We start from the raw sequence: 19,503 nt of genomic DNA, 5'->3' as shown, positions 1-19,503 counted from the left end.
ATGTCACAAGATGCCGCCAAAGCCCTGTCTAAATAGGAAAGTAGTACAGTACTGTATGTGGATGTGATACATCGCAACTGCCAGACAAGCTTTGTATGTCGGGGAGGAGCTCAATTTTCCCTGGCTTGCTAGTACGGAGAGTGGTCTACATGTGCACTTCCGGTGCATTTATTTTTTTAATCAAATCATTTTGAATCCACTTATTTTTAAACATAATCTTAAATTGCGTTTCAAATTATATTTAACTGTTTTGTGGTCATTATGTGTATTATACTGTATTTATGGTGCGGCACAGTGACCGACTAGTTGGCACATCTGCCTCACACTTCTGACGAAAGTGTGAGGCACACAAGCAAACATGTTCTCCCCATGCCTACGTGGGTTTTCTCTGGGTACTCCGGTTTCCTCCCACATCCCAAAAACATGCATGGTAGGTTGATTGAGGACTCTAAATTGCCCATAGGTGTGAATGCGTGCGCGAATAGTTGTTTGTTTATATGTGCCCTGCGATTGGCTGGCGACCAGTTCAGGGTGTACCCCGCCTCTCGCCCGAAGATAGCTGGGATAGGCTCCAGCACGCCCGCGACCCTTGTGAGGATAAAGCGGTACAGAAAATGGATGGATGGATGTATTTATGGTTTTAAATGTTAACACAGTAGTACCTTAAGATTTTTTCGAGTTACAAGTTAGGGGGAAAAAAAATAGTCGATGGGCAAGGAGAGCCACCTTTTCAAAATCAAATTTAAATGTAATTTCTATTTTTTTTTTTTATTACTGCATATTTCTTTAGATGCAATATTATAGAGTGCTATTTTTGTTATTAAAAAACATGTTACAAATAGACTTTACACCGATTTTATCGGGCTGATCGGTATCGGCCGATATTTAGCATTTTATGCTGATCGGCATGTCATAATTCGCCTTGATCGGCTCCGCAAAAGACATTTACTCCGTGTCGCCATCGTGCACAGTATATTTGAATCCAAAAGCTAGTTTATTTTTAGCCTTGTCGCACGTCTTTTGACGTAGTATTGGAAATATCTGATGGCCAATAAAGTTTTTAAAACTATTTTTAAAAAACATGTCGGCGGTGTGGAACAGACAACACAACACGTCTGAGACAGACAACACGTAATGCCCGGATCTGACTACAAGACAAATTTCCTTTTTCACAATTGCACTGTGTCAGACTCCTGCAATAAAATCTTGTATTCCGATACCACCAGAATTTTTTACGATCATTGGGCTTTATCTTGACCGAATACGCTCGTTACCGTGGCGACGACAACAAGAGTAGAAGGCGCCGAGTTTGTATTATAAGGAGAAAATGGGGGGAAATGTGTGTTGGTGGTCACCGGTGCTCAGGACAGGAGAGGACATTCGTTTAAGGCTTGCTTGAGGTATGTTCACGTACTTTTAATACGATACGACTCGCAAGCAGGCAATAAAAGCGTGATGTAGCCTAGCAAGCTAGTGGTACCACGAACGGTTGTACGTAAACATCCCGCCGTTCTGTCGAATCATGCTCTAAAGTTTCGGTGTGGGGGAAGTAATTTAATTTAATTACACTAAGTTATTATTTCTGCCATGTTGTAATGTTGGTTTGACCTGACTGATTAGAATACGTGACCTGACTAGAGCAGTGATTTCCCACCTTTATGGAGCCAAGGAACATATTTTACAATTGAAAAATCTCACGGAGCACCAACAAACAAAAATGTCACAAAAAGTGGATACATTAATTACTGTATGTACTTCCTGCCATCTAATGGAAGACCATTTATCATTTGTTCTGTCTGTCACTATGCCTCACTGGCATAAATAGATGAACAAAGATATACATTATTTATTGTAAATATCTTTTTGGAGCAATTAAGTACACAAGAGTATACAGTAAATGAACAGGTCATTTAAATAGACACATTCCTCCATCTTGCGATCGGATCGGTGATAGGTTATCGTTTTTTTTCAACTCACTGATCGGCCCCAAAAATCCTGATCGTGTAAAGCCGAGTTACAGATTTTGCTGAAACGGAATAATGCCATTTCAATTCATTCCAATAGGGAACATTGTTTTATACGAGTTACAGCTTGAGCACGGAACAAATTAAACTCACAAGTCAAGGTGGTACCACTGTATAGGCAATTATAACCCTTATTATAGGGCAGCGTCAACTCGCAGTTTTTCGCACTTCGCTACAGGGAGATTTCTGTACATTGATGACGTTTTGCTTCAGTTTTCTACTAAATTCAATTGCGAATATGGACATTGTTATGAGTGATGGTATGTTTGTGTGTTGGTCCTCAGCTCCGGTCATCTTGAACGAGTTGAACTGGACGCAGGCGCTGGAGCGTGTCTTCATCGAGAACCGCCGTGAAGACAGCTCCCTCCGCTGGCAGGTGTTTGGCAGCGCCACGGGTGTGACACGCTACTACCCAGGTAAGCGGCGGCGGTGAAGCGACTCAACTCGCCACCCTTATAACTCAGTGCCAGATAACGTCTAAATTGATCCTCGGGCTCCTCTGCGGAGCGATTTCTTATCAGATGGCTCTACGGGTAACCGGATAGGTGGAATGAAATTATGACTTTGATCTAATCTGAGGTGAAATATCCTACAGTGCAGCGGACAACATCCATTTTATTTTCCAGCCACTCCATGGAGAGCGCCCAACAAGATTGACCTCTACGACGTCCGCCGCAGGCCGTGGTAAGTGGCATCACATGGCCCGGGCAAAATAAACAACATTAAGATGTAGAAACAATGTTAAGTAGGTGTATAGGTGTGTCATCTGAGTTAAAGTGGAGTAATGATGAAGAGACTTAATACTGTGGCATTTACTTGCTCCAAATATTACTGTATGATGCATGCTTTGACATATGTGATCCTTAATCTGTGTTACTAGCAAAATCCATAATAATGTCCATCGTCACAAAACAAATCATTTAATCTTAAATCTAATTGATTTACATTTTACTTCATAAAAAAAAAATATATTTGTCCAGTATTTTATTATGTTTCTTTAAGACTTTTCATTTAGTTATTTCCTATTAGCCACCTTCTGCTTGCCCTCAGATTTGGTGATTGAAATTGGACTGACACACACACACACACACACACATATATATATATATATATATATATATATATATAAAACAAATAAAGCAGTCCAATTTCTTTTCAGATTTTTTGTTTCATTTTTTCTTTTTTTTCTTTTTTTAGCACTTATTGACGGTTCTTCCCCGCTTTTCAAGATTTTTAAATTTTTTTTTTCAATGCAATTATAATGGCCGTCACCGTCAGTTGTCCACAAGTTTTTGCTATTCACTGTCCAGCCCTGTCCGTATCCTCCGCGAATAGCATGTTGTATTATTATATTTTATAGCTTAATTTATGCATCTATCTGTATCGTCTTCTTAACACTAAAAAATAAATTCAAAGTCCTTGGCAATATAAGTGATCCATGTGTGCCCCCTCGGCCTGTAGCGAAGACTTTTATTCAGTGGATTCAGATTCAAATGTTGTCCTGACCCGTCGTTATCTTACTCAGAGATACTGTAGAACGCATTGTCTCCTGTTTACAAGGACAAAGCCAGATAGCAGAGAGACTTTGGCTTCTAAAGCAGCGACCTTTTTGCTTGTGGTACTCAGCTGGTTCACGTTACGGCGAAACTGCTGCGGTGGGCCGATGTTCACGCTTCCAGTCTACAAAGTTCAATCCACCTGACGCTGTCACATCGGCTTTGCGGCGGCCGCGCTGTCTTGTTGCCTGGTTACAGGCCAGAATGAAGTGGACACAACCGTGACAGCAATGTTGATTGCACCTGACCTCCTTTTTCGCATCGTCTCAGTTTGAGTGGCTGTTTGGGGTCAGGCCGGGTGTCACTGGCAAACAAATGGTTGAGTTTGCATAGAACTACACATCTCAAAAAAACTATTAAATATCTAATATTTATCGAAGCACTGTGTAGTGAATCTTAAAAACTCAAGTACCCATGCGTTGAAGATGCCTTACACGATTTCTGTCAATCTTTCGACGGTTTTTCGAATTTCCGTTTGTCCTTTCTCCTATGTGTGGCGGCAAGCTAGTTATCAGCTAACAGTCGGTGTATTATCATTGTCTCCTCCTGTGTTTTTCATCCGCCTTTTTGGAATAAATGTTGCGAAAAAGCACGGCAGCATCTGACTTCAGTGTGGCAGCGTTATTATGAATCTCACTAACTCTAACCTACTCTAACTGTAGCAAACTTGATTGTTTTTTATTTTATACAAAAGTCATCATCTCCTCTTTTTGTGTTTTTCATCTTTTTGGGGGGGAATAAGTATTGCATAATAGTGTGATAAAATAGCCAAAGAAAAAAACTAAAGCTTTTTCTCTTGACCCACTATTTATGGCAGCTGGCTAATTTTTGGTGCGCTAGTTAGCAGCACATTGGCTATACATTCTTATAGAGATAAACTGTTTGTCCAGCCTACTGGGTATGGTCGCTAGCTGGATAGCAGACTACATTACCAGTCAATGTATATTGTTCAGTGCTTCATTTAGAATTAGGGTCGCATAAAAATAAACATTTGTCCTACCTATTTTACAGTAGGCTATATGGTGGCACCGGCTAGCTCTTGGACACTTGGACCAGCAGTGTTAATCCAGCCTTAGTCTGTTTTTTTTATTTTTGAAAACTCCTCCAAATAAAGTCCATACCCCTACATAAATCTAATCACTAAATAGCATGTGTTTAGTTCATTTTAGTTGTGTTCCTTTAACACATTCACTGCCATTGACGGCTTTAGAAGTCAAATATCCATGTTTGCTGGGAAGGCTGGCAGTGAATGAGTTAATGCCTTTCGGACCACCAAGGTGTTCCCTGACATGGTACAATTCCATTCTAATTAGCTCAGTGAGAAAGTCTCCCGCGTGCTACACAGTGTAACATGCAGTGTTCCGAACAAAGCATTATTTCAGTGAACAAGTGAAGAAGAAAAAAAGACTTCTGTGTACAATCTGTCAGCACGTCCAGTTCTCTGACAGCAGTTTTGACAGAGCGATAGGAGGGGAACACGACAGGAAGCCAGGGGAAGAGGAAGGGGAGGTAGGTGTCGCTGACAAGGTGAGGGAGGAAGTGCGGAACACCTTGTCGTCAACCTGAACCCTCGTATTTCACCACCTTCCTCTGGTTCCATCCATCCATTTTCTATGACTGTTGTCCATAGTAGGGTTTCGGCTGATCTGGAGTCTTTTGGCGAGAGAAGCACGTTGCACCCTGGGCACATACAGAATAAGCCTTCAATTTGGATCGTAAGAAGGGGCTGGAGAAATGTTTGTTCTTTTTTTAAATGTATTTATTTTATTTAATTCTTTTAATTTTAAACCCCACAGGGAGGTAGGTTGCTTGTGGCTCTCCATGTTTATTGTTTCACTCGAGATCGGTTCGCCTTTGATGCTCGCTATTCCCTGTTGCCGAGCAACCTGGCGATGCCTCGCTCGTGTGATTATAGTCCCTGCTGTTCTCTTAACCGGCACTGCGCTGACCCCATGTCAGGCGGCACACAATTCCCACAATAATCAACACACACTAATGCAAAATGAATACCTCTGACAGTGTCAACTAACAGTGAAATATTTGTAAAGGAAAAGTGTTTGCACTGGCGCACCTTTGATTGTGCAGGTGTATCTTACGGAGTAACCGTTTGTCTGTTTCCCGGCATGCAGAGCAGGAGGTGAATTAAAGCACTTAAGAAATGGCAAATAACATGTCAAATTAATAACCTGCTGGAACATTATAGAGTGATGACTTAAAAGTCGCCTCGTGTTAAAGAAAGCCCAAAATTCTCTATGCCTCTAATTTATCATTCCCAAAAAACATGTAAATGTGTCCACAAACACTCTTAGTCATCAGCGCAAAGTGTGAGAAATAAACGACAGACAACATCTTTTCTCCTGCGGGCGCAGTCCTCCTATATTTTTATCTTAATTCAATCTTTATTCGCCTGCCACTGCCACAGGAGCACTAAGAGTGCAGCAGTCCATAAAATAATAAGCCCATCAGCACAGTACAAATCCATGCAAACACACACACACACACATAGGAGCATGCACACATATCCATTGACAAGTAGTCTTACTGAGTTATCATAATGCTCTTCTCCCAATTTGGTGCGATTCGTCTACGTTGGTGTAGCGTACATGCCGGTGTTCATGCCTTGTTGCAAATTTGCTCATTATTAGTGGACAGTATGTAAGGCACTGTATATCTGTACAGTACAACACATTGGCCATCCTGCCATACTATTGTCGTGAAAGTGAACGCCTCCAGCCACGGACTGCAAAAACATAACATTTAATGTTAAGATCTATACAATTGTGACATGCACTGCGTACAATGAGATCCATAAATAAGGCTTGCCGTGAGTATAGTGTTTAAAAAAAAATAAAAATAAAAAGCAAGTGCCCATAAACACAATAAAAGCATTTTTTGTCCATACTCTTATTGTGTGTATGAGGCACATGGACACATTCAGCTAGTGGACATTTGTTATTATATGGTTTGGTTGAACATTTTGGTGTTTAAATATCTAACGTTTAATTCTTTTTGGGCTATCTGTAAATTATACTTTGAGAAAAGAAAAAACAAACTGCCTCTTCTTTGGAGAACTGTGCAAGTGAGAGCGTCTGTTATAAAATACTCTCCCATTTCTTGACAACACGAGTGCGAACAGGTGCAAAGAAATACTTTTAACAGTGTGTTTTAAAATGTTGAAATGTGTTAAAAGCGTGTGGGAGGGTGAAAGTATTTAAAAATTAAACAGGCTCTCGTAGTTTTTCACCTTTGGCTAATAGTCGAGAATGTATCCTCTGCGATTAACGGGGCTTCGCTGTTCATGCCAACGCTAATCTGTGCACCCAACAGAAGTGCAGCTCTGCTTACCTTTTGGCTTTGCCGTGATAGCGGTGGCATCGCACCTGTGAAGGTTGTGTGTGTCTCTGTATGATTATTATGCCTGAGCATGTAGTCACTTGAAAGTGGCTCTGGATCTTCGCCAAACCTAGCTGCGTCATGGGTGTGTGTTCCGGTTGTTGTTTTCCCCCAGTCTCGTACACACCTGCTCCTGAGAGCGTCTTCACCACCTGTGCCTCGTTCACCCTAATTACCCCTTGCATTTAACCTCGTGTCTCATTCTTTCTCGTCGCCAGTTCGTTGTACCTTGTCGTCGCGTTCCAGCATTCCTTGTTTCCCCGTCACAAACTCACAGTAAGACTAGACCCTGTTCCGATTATCGCCCTCGCCTTTTTGCCTCACGTTTATGGATACTGTTGCCTTTTTCGGATCGCCTGCCTGTGTACCGACCTCTGCCCGTCCGTATATTTTTGAACCTGTCCATTTGTTTTGGAGTCGTGCATTTTTGGGTCCTATCCTCTGTTCCTTTCATGACAAGCGGATCAAGTCATAGGGAGAGAAAACATATTTCATGTTAAGATCTAGAAAATTGTGACTCACATTCCAAGCATGAGGTCCATAAAGAAGGTCTGAGTTTAAAATATTGATGGAGGTGAGTGTGGTGTCCACACACACGCGCGCGCCTCGCTATCATGTGGCACATGCACATGTATCCGTTGCATGTTTCTGAGAACGTACTGTATGTAGCAAATAATCCCTCCTCCCTATTGGAATGCTTAACGCTTTGCCGAATAGGTCAGAGGTCCATAAACACAATCTCCCGTAAAAGCGACAACCTCCCTATGGCACGCTTAATGTATTGATTTGAACAGTGCTGCGTCGTGATTAAAAATACAACAAAAATAAAAAACATTTCATGAATTGTAATGAGACACCTTCAACAAACGCCTTCAAAGAATGTACAGCATGGTATGTCATTGCATTCATTGCTTTTAAAATGAGTCTTTTTAAAAAATAAAAAATAAACTAAAATGCATTATCATGCAAAGGGGTCTGTCAACGCAGCTGCTTTTAATCTCCTTCCATTTGGAGCGATACCTCGTTTCACTGTAGTGTAAAAGAACTCTTTATCTTGATTGTACACATGCACATATACAATCTTACGTAAGGCTCTCTGCTGATGCCAATATGTTGTTCGGAATAACGAAATAAAAATGCAGTTGGAATTCCGATGATTTTGCAGTAGGATTTTAGCATCCCATCTTTGCATCGTTATTATTATCATTTACAGGAGACATACAGCGGTGCCTTGAGATACGAATGACAACATTTTTCGGGCTCGGAAGACTTATAAAGTATAATATTAGAGTGCTATTTTCCTAATTTAAAACACATAACTTTTTTTTCAGGGAAGGTTGGAACAGATTGACATTTCCATTGACTTTAATAGGGAAAGAAATAGCGATAATAATATGCATAAAGAAGCAATCATTTTAGCACACTTCGCCCAATTGCTGTGTGTCTATATGTGCCCTGCGATTGGCCGGTGAACAGTCCAGGGTATATCCAACTTTTCTGCCCAATGTCAGCTGGGATAAATTAACCAAACTGTTACATCGCTCACAGACACATTTTTACAAATAGGCAGCTAAGATTTACTTGTTTGTTTTAATTTCACCCTTATGGGCAGGCACCCCAAAGACAACTGTTGGTATTAAGCCATTAAAAGTCAATTGCCACATTATGACCAGGTGCACAGTGTAATGAGATCCAATTTATTGTGGTATAAATAAAAAAATGGATACTGATACTCAAGGAATATCTTACTCAATTTAAGCATAATGATCTTGCAATATAACAGAACAATTTGATGTGGCATGATTTCTTAAAAAGTAAGCAAAGAGTAAGCATACTTTGCCTTGATTTGAGATATTTCATCTTGGTTAGATTTTACTTTTTGCAGCGCTGTGAGTAAAAATCACTCTCGTCTTGACACACCCACACCGAAGGATAATCGGCCAGGATAATCTTTCAGACGTCCGAGAATCAGGCCTACGCTGACTTTGTTCACAGGGGAGGGAAATGCTGAAAGTTTGTTGGAGTGTGTCGGCGTCTGACTCACGGTGTAAATAGAACCATTAAAAATGTCAGATATTAAACCGTCTCTCCAGATATGGCCGAGCAGCACCAGCACCAGTTAAATGGTTCGTAACTTTTAGCGAGCTGACAGCGAGGCCTCGGGCCGATCGCTGGCACCTGACCGTCTATGGCTGAGGGTGGGGCCAAGAGGTTCGGTTGAATTCAGTTCAGCAGCGGCCAGGTCCATCTGCTTGTCACCTGGCCTTGGCACACAGGAGTCTGGGTAATGACAGGGAAAGAATGCCGTCGGTGGGCTCGAGCTGCGAGGTAATTACTGACTGGAATCCATGCAGAAACAACACATCTGGAGGCCCGAGTCCGTGTGTGCCCTGTGTCTTTGATACCTCCATTTAAGATCTTTAGCTTTAGCGCGTATCAGCCTGGAGTCTTCTCACCCTGCCCCCATTGGGTGGTCCTGTCCTGCCTGTGGGGATACAGAACACGTTACCTGCAATTTTTCAATAAAAGTAACTGTTTTTGCTCATTTTGTCCACTCGAGATCATAGTGATGACCACTTAAATGACCACTTATTAAATGATGTTCTAAAATTGACTGTTGATACCCGATATAAAGTCATAGAAAAAAATACTACAGCACCCTTTTTTCTTCAGTATTGTTCATTTTTAATGCCTTATATGACTAAAGCTACATTTGTTTGGACAAATATAATGACAACAAAAATAGCTAAGACTTTTAATTCTATCCATTTTCCAACCAAAATCACAGGGAGTACAAATAGGACAAAATATTATGAAATCATCTGCATGTTTGTCGTGTTCATTGTATTCTTCAGGTAATATACAGAACATTTAGTGGTACCAGACATTAAAATGAACGGTTGAAGGAAACAAGGGTGGTCTAATAATTGTATCCATGACTGTAAATGCACTTGTGAAGGCTGACGGCCAAGTTTCAGGAGCAAAGTGAGTCTAAAATAAATGCTGTGCCACCTTTTGCTTGCTGAAAAAAAAAAAATTCTGTGTGTGGCACATGCGTAAATGAAACCCAGATCCATAATGTTGTTTCATTCATTTTTATTTTTTAAAAATTCTGATTGCTAATACTGACTGATTTGCAACAAGATAAGAATCAATAAATCACTAAAATGAGTTTGACACCCCTGCTACGTTTGTGTTTATGTGCGCCTTTAAGGGGTGTGGCCTAGCGAGGGAGTCAGTTGTCCGCTGTGATATTTTTCCATTTGGCGCAGGTAACAATGACCTAAAATGACTATTGCCTTATAATTAACATTTAGCCCTTTCAAAAACTTCCCATTAAAATTCCTTCCTGCTCAAAAGGAGATGAACTGACTACAGAAGTTAATGAAATCCCGCAGTCGGTCCGCCAGGCGTTCCGCTTTTTCACCAATTGACACTCTCCTCTATCTCCGGATTGGGGCGCCTCCCAACCGAGAGCCTACGGAGGCGGGGGTCATGTTTTGACCACCGCGTTTCCGTCCCCACCAAAAAAAAAAAAAAAGAATATGAATCTTCCCTGCTCCGTGCTTTCTCCTCTTCCTCAAATGAAGATTTCAGTTAATTAAAATGATAAAACGTCATGCATGCAGATGGGCCTGGTGGTTCCAGAGCTGATTTTGTACACCACGCAGTCACGCCCAGCTGCGGGAGTTCTACCTTTGATGTGGAATTCTTGATTATTGAAAATAATTGGATTCTGCCTCCGTCCCCATAATCCCCCCCACCCCCCCCCCCCCCCCCCCCCAGCAACCCTCCCTCCGACTACACATTTACGTTTCGTCCATCTTCACTGTGACTCGGTTAGTGGACATCAGTGCTAAGGTTGCAAAATTCTAAATTCAGTGAATTTTCAAATTTGTAAGCTTTTGGGAATTAACGGGAATTGACAAAATTCAAGGTTGGCTCTTAAAAGGGATGAGGGAATTTATATGAAATATATTTAGAGGGAAAACATATTGGAGCATGAGCTGGACTAAAACCATCAAGCGCAATCAAGATAGTGCTGTGCCCCTCGCATGTGGGCAAAGAGAGCAAGGAACATGGACATTTGGCAAGCTTGCTTAGTGCTGACGTAGACTTTTCATCTTGGACTTTCCAAACAGCCTCTCAGCCGAGTGGGCCCGGGTTGTCCTCTCCGCGACAATAAGGAGGTTCTCGCCGCAGGTTGGAGTGGCGGCTGCCGGTAAGCGGAGTCTCGAGAGGCTCGCGGGGGGGCAGCGGCCGAACCCGCCGGGGGCGGGGGGGGCTGCGTGTCCGTATCAGCTCGGCCAAGCGTGAGAAATGAGTCTCTGCGGCCTCGCGGGCGTCTGGCTTCCCTCCACGCTGATAATCAGCAGAAAAAGCGCTCCGGTGATTACTCCGCCAAACATGGCCGTTAACTGCGGGCCTGCAAACTCCTCAGATGTAACCCTCCCATCACAGCCCCCCACCTAAACGTCTTCATATCGGGGGATGACTTGGAATTCATTTTGACTTCAGAGTCTTTAGCGTTTTTACTTTCATTTAGGCTAAGTTTACACTACCTTCCTGGCAGCCAGGAAGCACCGTTTACCTGAAACGTAGTCCCGGAGGCTCAAAGGCACACTACGGTTCAGCCTCTAGTTTACCATGCAGGCCCAGGCGTTTTTTCACATTTTCTATGGATGAAACATGGATGCTGGGCACCTTTGCAGCATGTTTGTGGCCCCGACAGAGTCAAATAAAACTTCCCTGCTGGGCTCGGAGCGGAACGCCTGGCGGACCGACTGCGGGATTTCATTAACTTCTGTAATCAGTCCAGAGTTGGCGTCAGCACGGGGGGCACATACCGTACTCCTGCCGATATTAGTTTTCTGTCAGCAGCTAATTCACTAATCCAGCTCTTGTAGCAAATCATGCGAACGAGCCACTATTCACATACACATTGCACATTTTTTGAACAGTTTTTTTTCCAACTTATTTTTTTTTTCCCCAATTATGACTTTGGGGGGGAGTGCTTGTATTTTATATTTTGGCGATGGAACCACCCCTGAAAAATGCTATTGGCAGAATTTGGGGGGTTTCTATTTCCCATCCCCAGCTAATAGCGGAGGTCGACTCTATTGCATTCTTGGTACATTGAACATATGACTTAGCTTTAGAAGATGTGTGAGATGCCGGGAAATGCCGTGGCTGTCTCGAGCATAGTGGAAACGTAGTTTTAAGTACAGGAATTGTCACATCAAGTAGTGATCCGGGGTCGCCACGGCGTTGAAACGGCGACATATGGTTGCTGTCCCTTTCGATGTTTAGTGCGCAAGTGCCAAGAGCCGGCCATTCGAATGCATGTCATTATACCCTTTGATATCCTTCTACTATTGGTTTAGTAATGGTTATTGAGTAAAGAGGAGTATCTGTGTTGGCGTGCAAAGTGCCGCATACAACGCCACCCATTAAGTCTTCTAAGCGCATAAGCCTTTTTCACTGTGCTCTAGTTTAAGTGGGCTCAGCAGCGGTCACTCGCATTATCACGGCTCAGCTTATTTCAACTTTGGCTGTTTTTTCCACATGTTCCCATTTTACAAAGATTATGGAAATAAATTAAAAGCCAGGTCCTTTGTCCTTTTTTCTTTTCTTTTTCATCTGTACAGGTACATTCAAGGCGCGTCCTCTCCAAAGGACATGGTCATCATCGTGGATGTGTGAGTTATCGCTTCGCCCCTCTCGTTGAAACCGCGAAGGGCGCTAGTGCCACCTGTTGGTCTGTGCAAAGCCGAGAGTTGAAGCAGAACTGAGGCCACCTTGTGCTCCCACCTGATTCTCTTATGACGGACTTATCAATTATTACATGCAATAAAACCTTCTTATGCTGTTATAACAATACAGTAGATGATAATGGTGAGCAAAGTCACTGTATTATAACATGCTTTAACTGGTATAAGGGGTCCCAACATGTTCATAACATTTACACCTGTCAATGTCTATCCATCCATCAATCCTTCCTTTGTTTCTTCAAAATAGACATGAGTACATGAGGTTTTCTAAGTGTTTTCCTTTGTGCAGGAGTGGGAGTGTCAGCGGTCTCACTCTCAAGCTGATGAAGACCTCCGTCATCAAGATGCTGGACACGCTCTCGGATGACGATTACGTGAACGTAGCCAGAGTAAGTGGACACGCACACAATCCCTCACAGGAGGCAGCTGTTGAGAAAATATGTGTCGTGTTCGTTAAGCAGGTGTTAATGAAGCGAGTAAGGAGCGGTAAGCAGGCTGCGCTGGGAGTTTATGTTGCTCCCTGTGGAAGCGCGGCGCTTTCTCTTGTTATAATACTCGTGCTGTTATTTGCCATACGGGACCGCATCAGTCTTTCCCTGTGCTCATTGCCAGACTTTCTATCAGGAATAACATATAGGACGGATATCATTTATCCTATATTATAGGGCACACACACACACACACACACACACACATAGGTGAGCTTGTTTTGGTGACTGTGTGGACACGTCCGCCAGTAATCCCCATAATCCACTGCATTTATCCACTGTTTGGTGCTAAATCGGCACAAAATGAGAGTAATAATCTTTTGGGGGGAGGGTGGATTCTGATTCCTGCCATCTGAAGAATCTAAAGAAGGTGGAGGCTTACGGAATATTGACTTGTTTGCCAACGTCAACTGCGTTCACAGCTCAAAAAATAAATGCATGCAAAAATGAATGGGAAATGCAGTCGTCGGATTGTGTGGAACAAATCAAAGAATAACACTTTATTCTGACAAGAGCCGCATTCACTTCCGTTGTTCATGGCCGCCGCCATTTTGACTTACTGCGCATGCGCAGTTGTACAGTAGCTACTGTGACCAATCACATGGATCACGGCGCCGTCTCAATAATCTCAGCGGAATGCGACGTCAGACGGCCGTGCCCGAGGAGCTGCACGGATGTTCTTCGCAGACCGCGGCAGATGAATTGGATAAAGTTATGCGAGATTCAGCCGAAATGTGTCACCCGTCTTTTCTGATGTGACAAAATCTGCGACCAGGACTTGACCAGGAGTCTAGAGAGAGTTTTCAATTTTTTTTGTTCTTTTGTTGCACAACAACATCCCTTTATTTTATAAAAGTACAACGAGCAACGATTTGATGGTGATCTGCGTGTCAATGTGAACAACGAATGGGGATTTAGACGGCGAGTCCGAGCCCTACTAAATGTCTACACTCAGTTTCACATTTGGTGTTTGTACAAAGACTACATTTATATTGGCTACAGGCTGAGAAACTTGTGTGTAATATTTCAGTTTTTCTTTTTTAATAAATCTACAGAAATTTCAACAATTACGTTTTTTTTCTGTCAATATGGGGTGCTGTGTGTACATTCATGAGGAAAAAATTAACTTAAATGATTTTAACAAATGGCTGCAATATAAAGAATGCAAGATTTAAGGGGGTCTGAAAACTTTCTGTACCCACTGTATATTCAAAGTTCCAGAGTTTAGCAGTATGGATATGTACTTCACATGCAAATGTACACAGTTAAAGGCTAATTGTCTGGACAAGATGAGACACATTACCTTATATTACCTTGGCTGGGTTTGTCTTTGGTGCTTTGTACAGAGTTGAGGTGCACCTGTTCTTTGGTTGCAAAGTTGTAATTAGCAGCGATCACTGCCAGCCTAAGAGGCGCAGAGCAGCCTGCATCTGTGCACACGCTCAGCTTTTTCTGGAGTGCCACACACACACACGGCGACAGATGCTGTTTTGGTCTTTGTGTTTTAGTTTAACGATGAGGCCGACGCCGTGGTGCCCTGCTTCAGGACTTTGGTCCAAGCCAACGTGCGCAACAAGAAGATTTTCAAGAAGGCCGTCATGCACATGCAAGCCAAAGGAACCACCGACTACAAGTCCGGCTTCACGTTTGCCTTCGAGCAGCTTCTCAATGTAAGTGGGACAAGATTTGGACGCAACTGTTAAACACTGAGCCTCTTGAACCTGATGTTAGACACTATCCAAAGCCATTGCATGCATCCATTTTTATACCACGTCCTCATTAGAGTCACGAGCGGGTTGCACCTACCCCAGGTGACGTTCGGCGAGAGAAGCGAAGCGGGGTCCACCCCGGACTGGTGCTCAACCAATCATAGGATGCATAGAGCCAAACAACCATTCGCACCTTGAGAGCCTCGAATAAAGCTAACATGCATGTTTTGGCAATGTGGGGAGGAAGCAGGAAAACCCGCACAAAGCTCAGGGATTCAAACCCCAAACCTTAGAACTGTGAGGCAGACTAATTACTAGGCCACTGTGCCGCCTCTGCACAGTCATGAAAGTGAATTACTGTTGACAAATAAGTTCCAACTGATTATAAAGTACAGTGACGCTCTCATCTGCTGTGGCAAGGTGTGTGTGTGTGTGTGTGTGCGCGCGTGTCTGCAGCCTGCCGTTCACACACCGGCGACACAGGTGCAGCCCCCCGCCACCGCCACCCCCCAACCAGTATGCCGCCTTAGTACTCCAGCAGACCAACACCCTAATGGGCTCTGATGGGATGATTGATGAGTGCGGCCCAGCAGAGATCAGCCTCTCTTTATGTTTCTCTGCGGGCTTGGAGGCACACAGCCAAGTGTGGCCCGTACACACACGCACGCACGCACTTCTACCACAAGAAATAAAAAAAGGCCCTTTTTAATCGCTGTCTGCAGCGTCGTTACGCTTATGACCGGTGGCAGAAGCCCTATCAAATATGTAATTGTGGCGCTATTATTTATCATTATTAGGGGCTTGTCAGATGGCTGGCAGCGATGTCTGTGCCAGCTGCTGCACAGGCACAAAAGTAGCTGCTCGTAAAGTCAATGTTAAAAACAAAAATGATGCAGGTACAGTCATCCGTCCAGTCATCGCGCTTCAACTATTGCGGATTGCAGATTTTTGTTGTCACATTTGTATTGCTGATAATTTGACATATCACTGGATTTCTTTGTATTTGTTTTCAATGTCAGGGTAAAATAAGCCTTTCTAGCCTAAAACATGAATAAAACAAAATGAAAATGTATTAAAACACATATAAAATACTTGTATAGTACAGTACATCAGCCCAGTTGTGCTGAGCAATGAGATTTCCGGGTGTCTTTGAACGCATCACTTCATTATGGCGTAAAAAAAAAATCTTCGGTGCTGCACATAAAAAAAAAAAAAAAGGGTTGACAGCTGTAATACTCTTACAGCTGGGCAGTACATTCAAATTCTGCTTCAACTTTAATGGTGAGTAACCTTGTAGAATTGTATATATTGTTATCATGTATGTTTAAGAATATAAAATGTGTTGAAGATTATAGGAATTTTCTATGAGTATCGTAGAGCTTAAGCGTGTGGGAAAGATTAATAAGTGTGGGACTTGGTAGATTCATACAACTTGACACATTGTAATAAAAAATATAAAACTTTAAAAGATGAGATTTAGATGGGTGGTTGCAGTCGCAGACCTATTGCTTATCAATGCAATGTTACTCTCTGAAGCGCCTTTCCTCCTGTTGCACCACAGCTACTAACTTGTATCTTTGCCTCTCTTTCTTTCCTTGTCACAGGAGAGCAGCGCTCCGAGGGCTAACTGCAATAAGATGATCATGATGTTCACAGACGGCGGTGAGGATCGGGCGCAGGATATCTTCGAGAAGTACAACTGGCCCAACAAAACGGTCCGTCGCAGAAAAGGAGTCGCACGTGGCCGTGAACGCGCTTGACCTTGTGTCATCGGCACACGAGTCTTTGTCGTTTGTCTGTTTGTCTTTGCTCGTCTCTTTTGTCATCGCCGGCGGTGTTAACAGCTTTGACCCCCTAACTAATTAGCCGCTTTATTGCCAAAAGCCTGTTTCAAAAAAAGAAATAAATTACAGCCAACAGTCGGCGGCTGTGTTCCAGGCCTCCCCCAGCTCACATTTATCCCGCTATCCATTACTATCTACTTGTGTGCTGACAGCTTCTTTCATACAGGAATAATCTGCATTCCGACAAGCACCGCCGCGGTTCTTTGCGAGGCAGCTGTGCAGGAGGCGTCTAGTAGGCTAATCTAATCGCACTCTGCATTTGTGTGTTTGTGGAACATGACAGCGAAGGTAATGCCTTCCATTGTGGTATGTTGGATCCTCGGGTATCAGCTTTTCTGCAGCTACTGTATTTAGGGCCCCGAGCAAAAGGCCCTCTTATTATTATTCTCCCGCCTTTTTATGGGCCTCATGAAAACTCCCCAATTTTTGCAAGCGTACATAGCCTGGTGGTAATAGATGTATTTTAAGGGTTCCCACACACAACTCCCTCCCAAAACGCACTCGTTCCCACCCACTTGAAAACAAATCAATCAATCAATTAGCCCCTGACACCAGTTTCACCCATCAACACAAAATTGTCTGGACGTGTCAATCATAACAGACGCACGAAAATGTCTTTAAGACCATGCCCGAAATCTGACAGGAAGTCGGCCATTTTGGTCTGAAGCAGCTACTTTACTGGCAAATTCTCTGGAAGTATCATTCCAAAGTGAGCATTATCATCTTTGTAAAGGCGGATCTGGTCACAATATTTTTCCATGTGAGCAGAAATCAATGGAAACATTTCGTAAGGTTATCGTTGCAGCCTGTCCGCTTTATGGAACAACCTACTGTATATGTTACTCAATGACACGGTAGAGTATCATAAAGATTTGAAAGATTCCATGTTTGATATATTTTGCTCATCTCTAGCCATACATTTATTGTAAACTGTTTAATTAACATCACCCCATGTATCTTTTTCTCCCCGCAGGTGCGTGTGTTCACCTTTTCTGTGGGTCAGCATAATTATGACGTCACCCCGCTGCAGTGGATCGCTTGTGCCAACAAAGGTAAAGACAGGGTCAAGGTCTTTAGATGTTTTGCATATACTGTTTATAGAAAGTGGCTCTATCTACCCCGTCTAACTGTTACTGTTATCTGTATGTAAAGAGTGTTAAAAAAGCTACAAATTAGATTTTGTTGTTATTATTACTAGTAGTAGAAGTAGTAGTTTTGTTTTATGTATACATTGCCGTAATCTTGTCACATAATGTTCCCAAAAGGAACAAGATTTTATTTAGTTGTTTTTTTTAACTTGATGGGTATGACAGCAATAAGGGCAGTTAATGATTTCATTTGAACTGACCTTATGATTTGAAGGTGCTGTTTATTATTTCAAATAATTAGATGATCATAGGCAGCATGGTGTACTGGGGGCTTGAATCTGGTTTGAATGTTGTCCCTGGCAGCAATTCAAGTATTTAGCATTAATCTGCAAGGTGTGAATCAATCGTGAACGCATTGTCTATTGTCCCAAGCTTTTCATAGCAAACAAGGCGAGACAAGTTTGTTGCTTTCTTCCGTGAGTAATGACTAAACTGGAAAATAAAAAGTTGTACTTCTGCCTCTCCCAAAGTACACTTTCCTCTCAGCTCAGTTATTTTTAGTTTTGTCCATTTGACGTGTCGTGTTTGTCTCCACTCGATATGAAAGCTCCTTTGTGAGGGCTCGGCCGTCTCGGCAAACTTAAGACGTATCTCGTCGGATATTATTAATTAGCAGGAGCGGTGTCTGCCTGCGGGGCGATTAGCTCGTCATCTCCGTGTCAAGCCGAGCCGAGCGCCAAGGATTACGTCTGCTCGGCTTTTCACCTCCGGAGCGATTAGCGCGCCGTTGATGTCTGCGCCGACGTAAAACAACAGCGTCGACACGAGCGTCTCATCCGGGACGAAACCTCGTCACGTCATCGGGTCTGATTGGTCTTTGCTATCTGACTCCAACAGAGGCAGCTCCCTGACACAAGCGCTGACCACTGCCCCCATGTCTTGCACATAACGGGGACGCTAAGGCAGGGTACACATCCCGACTTTTAACATCTGGAACAATTACAAATGTGTGAGATCGCACACGTGACGAGGAAAGAAATCGTCACGTGTTCTTCTCTAATAGTGTGTGGTTTATTTCAGATCATCAGCACACCACACGCATAACCATAGCTCCACCGACAATCGCGAGTCTCCTCCCCCAAACCAGATGTCTGTCGTAGTACCAAGACTGACCTGTGAGTGGCAGCATTGTGTTCACAGTTCACCCAGCCGGAAAATGCAAACCCTGAACATCTGCCTCACAGATGTGCTAACTGCCCGTCCACCATGCCACATAAATTCATCAGTCTGACTTACAATTCTTGTTGACAACTACAGTGGATATAAAAAGTATACACACCCCTGTTTTGTGATATAAAACAATGAGAACAAGCGAAATCATTTCAAAGCAGTGTTGTGATGGCCCAACAAATTCAACCCTGTTTCTCCCCACATGCTTCAAGAGATTTCTAGTGTGTTATGGGAACTTCTTAGCCAAAATTGCTTTTCTAAAATTCTTTAGTTGGAACTTGAACTAAGACAACATGAAGGGTAGTGTGAACAGTCCCAAATACCAGTCAGTGTTAGCACAAAACCTTCTGCTAGAAAGAAAGAAAATGTCGGGAAAAAAACTACTCGAACATGTGAACTT

General features: G+C 42.9%; 1 protein-coding gene across 5 annotated transcripts in view; it reads left to right on the top strand.

Moving 5' to 3' along the window:
* The window catches only part of cacna2d2a (calcium channel, voltage-dependent, alpha 2/delta subunit 2a), a 202,871-nt gene that overhangs the window by 157,692 nt on the left and 25,676 nt on the right, over nt 1–19,503 (top strand). For all 5 annotated transcript variants that reach the window (XR_009789987.1, XM_061783406.1, XM_061783404.1 and 2 more), the window contains 7 exons: nt 2,309–2,440; nt 2,651–2,708; nt 12,622–12,672; nt 13,034–13,133; nt 14,741–14,902; nt 16,546–16,656; nt 17,759–17,837. Coding sequence is in view for 4 of the 5 variants with exons in the window: in XM_061783406.1 (XP_061639390.1) it covers nt 2,309–2,440; nt 2,651–2,708; nt 12,622–12,672; nt 13,034–13,133; nt 14,741–14,902; nt 16,546–16,656; nt 17,759–17,837 (693 nt within the window). In the remaining variant the exon portion in view is untranslated. The remainder of the gene's footprint in view (nt 1–2,308; nt 2,441–2,650; nt 2,709–12,621; nt 12,673–13,033; nt 13,134–14,740; nt 14,903–16,545; nt 16,657–17,758; nt 17,838–19,503) is intronic.

This window comes from Phyllopteryx taeniolatus, chromosome 9, assembly GCF_024500385.1.
Source record: "Phyllopteryx taeniolatus isolate TA_2022b chromosome 9, UOR_Ptae_1.2, whole genome shotgun sequence".
Taxonomy (NCBI): Eukaryota; Metazoa; Chordata; class Actinopteri; order Syngnathiformes; family Syngnathidae; genus Phyllopteryx; species Phyllopteryx taeniolatus.
This window is presented reverse-complemented; position numbering and strand designations above follow the sequence as displayed.